This window comes from Coffea arabica, chromosome 2e, assembly GCF_036785885.1.
Source record: "Coffea arabica cultivar ET-39 chromosome 2e, Coffea Arabica ET-39 HiFi, whole genome shotgun sequence".
Classification (NCBI taxonomy): Eukaryota; Viridiplantae; Streptophyta; class Magnoliopsida; order Gentianales; family Rubiaceae; genus Coffea; species Coffea arabica.
Window position 1 is genome coordinate 59503357 of NC_092313.1, and position 5119 is coordinate 59508475.

General features: G+C 39.4%; 1 protein-coding gene across 1 annotated transcript; it reads left to right on the forward strand.

Moving 5' to 3' along the window:
- Positions 1 to 4419: 4419 nt before the first annotated feature.
- On the forward strand, positions 4420 to 5025 carry LOC113729221 (uncharacterized). The gene is made up of 2 exons (XM_027253544.2): positions 4420 to 4814; positions 4908 to 5025. The coding sequence occupies exons 1-2, from the start codon at positions 4420 to 4422 to the stop codon at positions 5023 to 5025; spliced, it is 513 nt and encodes a 170-aa protein (XP_027109345.2).
- Positions 5026 to 5119: the final 94 nt, after the last annotated feature.

A 5119-nucleotide genomic window follows, 5' to 3' on the forward strand; every position in this document is an offset into this window, starting at 1 on the left:
GGAGGGATCACTTCCTCCTTGCCCCAAGCCTCACTTAGTCAAGTTAGGAAGTTTTACTATCACTCAGATAACCCTCAATAAAGCTACACTATTGAAAATTTCAAACACAAGAGAAGAGCTTACAAGAACTTCACACAACTAGGAGAACAAATCTTGCTTGGGAGACTATTTTCTAGCTAAAATATCTCTTTAGATCTTATAGTCAAAGTGTGCAAAAGTTACTTTCTCGTTCAGAATCGTTTGTATTTGAAGGGGACCAAAAATGGGCTTCATTAATGCTTCCAACGGATAGAAGGCAGATGAAGAGTCAGCTAACCGTTGGGGCTGTCGGACGTCCGACAGATTAATCATCGTCCGATCCCATCGTCCGAAACTCACCAAGTTGTCGTTCGGACGTCCGATGGGATTTTATCGTCCGAAAGCATCTGCGTCCGAATGTCCTCCAGAGAGTCATCAAAACTTTGCGAAATTTTTCGGACGTCCAACGCGATCGATATGCGTCCGAAGAGTGCGTCCGATCCTCCCGGACGTCCGATGCTTCCTCACGAGCGTCCGAAGGAGTTTCCTTCTTGATGTTCTTCATTCTTTCGGACGTCCGACATGAGTGCCCTGTTTTTGCTTCTTCTTTTGGTTGATTTTCTTTCTTTGATACTTTTGTACCTGATTCTCTAAAAAGCAAAACACTTATATTTGAAGAGAATTAGATAAACATTTCAAAGTGCTTTTGTAATCATCAAAATCAAGAATAAGATTTACCACTCCATTGTCAATTGTTGGGCATTAAAGCATAAGATTCAAGACATGATTGACGCCGAAAATATAGTTTTGAGGAGAAGAGATGAGTCAGGGCCGAACGTCAGTAAGAATCTCCTTCCTGATCACAAAGAAACTTTAGGGGTCATTACTACTGATGATAAATGTGAGGAGTCTGCCCAAAATATTGTAGATGAAAATGAAGTAATTAGAATAGTTGAGAAGCCTTTTATGCTTGAAGAAGAGCTGTTGAAAAATAATAGAGAGCCTACCAAAACCTGTGGTGTTTGAATTTTCTGAACAATCACCTGTGCATAATTTGCAAGAAGTATCATGAAATTATAGTGAGTCTGCTTTGTTGATTGGGGATATCGCAGTACCAAAAGAGGAGGGGGTTACCGTCATTAAATTTGGAAAGATTGTGGAGGAGAATTTGATGCCATCCAAATCATCTGAGACCGAGAAGAGGCATTAGATTTTCTTAAATTGCTGAAAAGGAGCGAGTTTAATGTCATGGGACAGTTGGACAAAATACCTGCGCGAGCATCCATTCTGGATTTGCTTTTAACATCTGAATTACACAAAGATACATTGTTCATGGTCCTAGAGGAAGCACAAATACTGAAGAATATCCCAGTTGACAAATTCGCTCACATTGTAGAGAATGTGTTGGCTGCTAATCACATAACCTTTTCAGATGAAGATTTAACCTCTGAAGGGATCGAACATAATAAGGCATTATATATCTCAGTAAGGTGTAATGGAAAGCTGCTACCGAGAGTTTTGATAGATAATGGATCCGCTTTAAACATCTATTCGTGGAATACTTTTGTAAAACTTGGACTTCTGGATACTAGGTTGCGACCATCTGCCACGATAATAAAAGGGTTTGACGGAGACAGAAGGGAATCAGTGGGCGAAATTGACTTAGAACTAGAGATAGGGCCCACTAACAGGTGTTGGTCCGAGTGGTAAGCGGTTCGGATTCGCTTAAGCAGGTCTCGTGTTCGAGTCCTAGTGTACGCAGACACCCCTGTTAGGAGACTCACCCACCATAGCCAGGTGCGCGACGCAGGTCGGGTCCGGATTAGTCGGGGCAAAGCTTCGGATACCGGGCGGGCAACCAAAAAAAAAAAAGAGATAGGGCCCGCCCAATTTCAAGCGGTTTGCCAAGTTCTGAACTTTTCAAGTGTATATAACATCCTACTTGGATGACCTTGGATTCACACTTCTAGCTTCATTCCACATTTTCTCTACCAAAAAGTGAAGTTCATTGTCAATGATCAGCTTATCACTGTGTTCGCCGAGGTTGATTGCACTATGATCATTTATTCTGCATCGAAGGAGGAGAATGGTAGTAAAAACTTTGGTTTCCTCCCATCATGTGGCTGACATCGTGTCCGTAGGTCGGGCATCTGAACAAAATTTATTGATCAGAAGCTAGCGTCATGATGGCCAAGGAAATGATAAGAGGAGGGTATCAGATAGGCAAAGATTTGGGGCAGAATTTACAAGGTATTTTGGAGACTACAGAACTTTTTGGGAAGAAAGACACGTTTGGATTGAAATTCCAACCGACTGCCAAGGACAAGAAAAAGATGCAAGCTCACAAAAAGGTAGAAAATGAAGGAAAACAGATTGCTATGAGTGTCCGGCAGCTACACTACATATTTCCTCGGCCATCTGGAGTAATCCTGTCAGAATTGGATGAAGAATGCCCGATCGAAGAGATTGAAATGGGCTTGTCTCAGTTATTTGTTGGAGTCACCTATAAGGACGAGCCACCAGAAGAAATGGAGTTCCCAACCAACTCTAAAGAAGCCATACAAAATTGGCCTGCAGATTACCTTCCCTCTCGAAAGAAATTTTGGTAAAATTAGGAGGTTGTTTTTTGCCAAAATCAATGACAAAAGCTACTTTATTTTTAGTTATTTATTTTCTCTCAATGTCATGTTAATACGCATTTTATTTAAATGAAAGTCCGTTCTCACTGCATAATTTTATTGGGAATGTGTTGGTTTTAACTAATATTTCAGCTTGCAAGGTTCTTGTCTTTATTCCAATGTCTATCTGCTTCTTTAAATTTAATGAAATGGAAGATTTTGTCCATATTTATTATTTTTTACTTATTTATTGTGCATATTTACTTTATTTTCAGATGGCCAAAAATAAAATCGTTTGACCCTTTAGATATCACTGTTCTGAAATTCAATAATTGCCAACTCGATATCTTTCACGAATTTGAAGTTATGAAATTTGAAATTCAAAATGAGAGTGATAGCGAGGATGAGCCTGAGTCTATCTCAAAGATTCTTGAGTATTATGAAGAGAAACCCAAATCGAATTTAGAAGAGACAGAAATCATTAACATTGGCACTAAGACGGAGGTTAAAGAAATCAAAATCAGCGTGCACTTAAATAAGGGGCAGAGAAAAGAGATGATCAAATTTTTAACCATGTTCCAAGATGTATTTGCATGGTCGTATGATGATATGCTCGAAATTTCAACAGACATAGTGATTCACAGATTACCAATCGATCTAAATTTTTCACCAGTAAAGAAAAAATCGTGCAAATTTAAGCAGATATAAGTCTTAAAATCAAGGAGCAGATCAAGAAGCAGCTGAATGCCAAAATCATCATAGTATCTCATTACTCCATTTAGCTTTCAAATCCTGTACCTGTTCCGAAAAAAAAGTGGAGAAGTGCGAGTATGTGTCGATTGCAGAGATCTCAATAAAGCTAGTCCGAAGGATGATTTTCTGCTACCGAACATTCATATTCTTCTGGACAATACTGCGGGGCATGAAATTAAATCTTTCAGTGACTATTTCGCTAGGTATCACCAGATCCTAAGGTTCAAAGAAGATAGAAAAAAGATTGCTTTCATTACTCCATGAAAAACTTCTGCTATTGGGTAATGTTGTTCGGATTAAAAAATGTCGGAGCCACCTATTAACGGACCATCACCACTTTGTTCCACGATATAATTCATAAGGAGATGAAAGGTTATGTGGATGACATTATCATTAAATCCAAAAAAGTTGATAATCATCTGGTTGACTTAAAGAAACTGCTCGAAAGGTTGAGAAAATAAAATTTGAAACTGAATCCTCCAAATTGTGCTTTTGGGGCTACCGCCGGTAAATTGTTAGGGTTCATTATCAATAAAAAGGGAATTGAGATTGATCCGACAAAAATCTAAACAATTCGAGAGATGCCCACACCGAAAACTCACAAGGACGTGAAGAGTTTTTTGGAAAAGATCAATTTTATCGGCAGATTTATCTCTCAATTAACCTCTACATGTGAACTTTTCTTCAAATTATTAAAGAAGAATGCACCAATGCACTGGAACGATGAATGTCAGTAAGCTTTAGATAAGATCAAAAATTGTCTGTGCTGGATGAGACTATGAGATGCGTATTGGGACAACATGACGATTCGGGAAAGAATGAACAATCCATCTATTACCTTAGTAAGAAGTTCACCGCGTACGAGACCAACTATTCCTTTTTTGAGAGGAGTTGCTGTACTTTAACTTGGGCCGCTTAGAATTTGAGGCATTACTTGCTCAGTCACACTACCTACCTCATTTCTCACTTCGACCCTCTGAAATATTTGTTACGAAAACCTATGCTGATGGGACGTATGGCGAAGTGGTAGATGATTCTTTCAGAATTCGATATCATTTTCACTACGCAGAAGGCAATCAAGGGTCAAGTTACAGCACATCATTTGGCCGAGAATCTAAGAGAAGATGATTACCAGCCATTGCATACCTATTTTCCTGACGAGGAGATCTTATTTATTGGCGCATCAGAAGATATGAATGAGCAATATCCTGGGTGGAGGTTATTCTTTTATAACGCTTCAAATTCTTTTGGAGCCGGAATCAGAGCTGTTTTAGTGTCACCTGAGGGAAACCATTACCCTGCCGCTACTAAATTACGATTTCCTTGTACTAACAACATGGATGAGTATGAAACTTGTATTTTTGGACTAAAAATGGCATTGGAGATGGAGATAAAGGACTTGATTGTGTTCAATGAATCCAATTTGTTGGTGCATCAAACGCTCAAGTAGTGGGTGACGCGAGATTCAAAAATCATGTCATATCATTGTAGTCTGCTCAGTTTGGCCAATAAATTCAGAAGTTTGGACTTCAGGGATATCCCTCGCACTCGCAATGTTTTCGCCGATGCTCTGGCCACTTTGTCTTCTATGATTCGATACCCGGACGAGCTGGTAATCGAACCTATTCAGATTTAACTCCAAGATAAGCCGGCACATTGTTTGGTTGTGAGAGAGATATCTGACGATCGCCTGTGGTATAGCGCCATCAAGAATTCATAAAGACGGGATC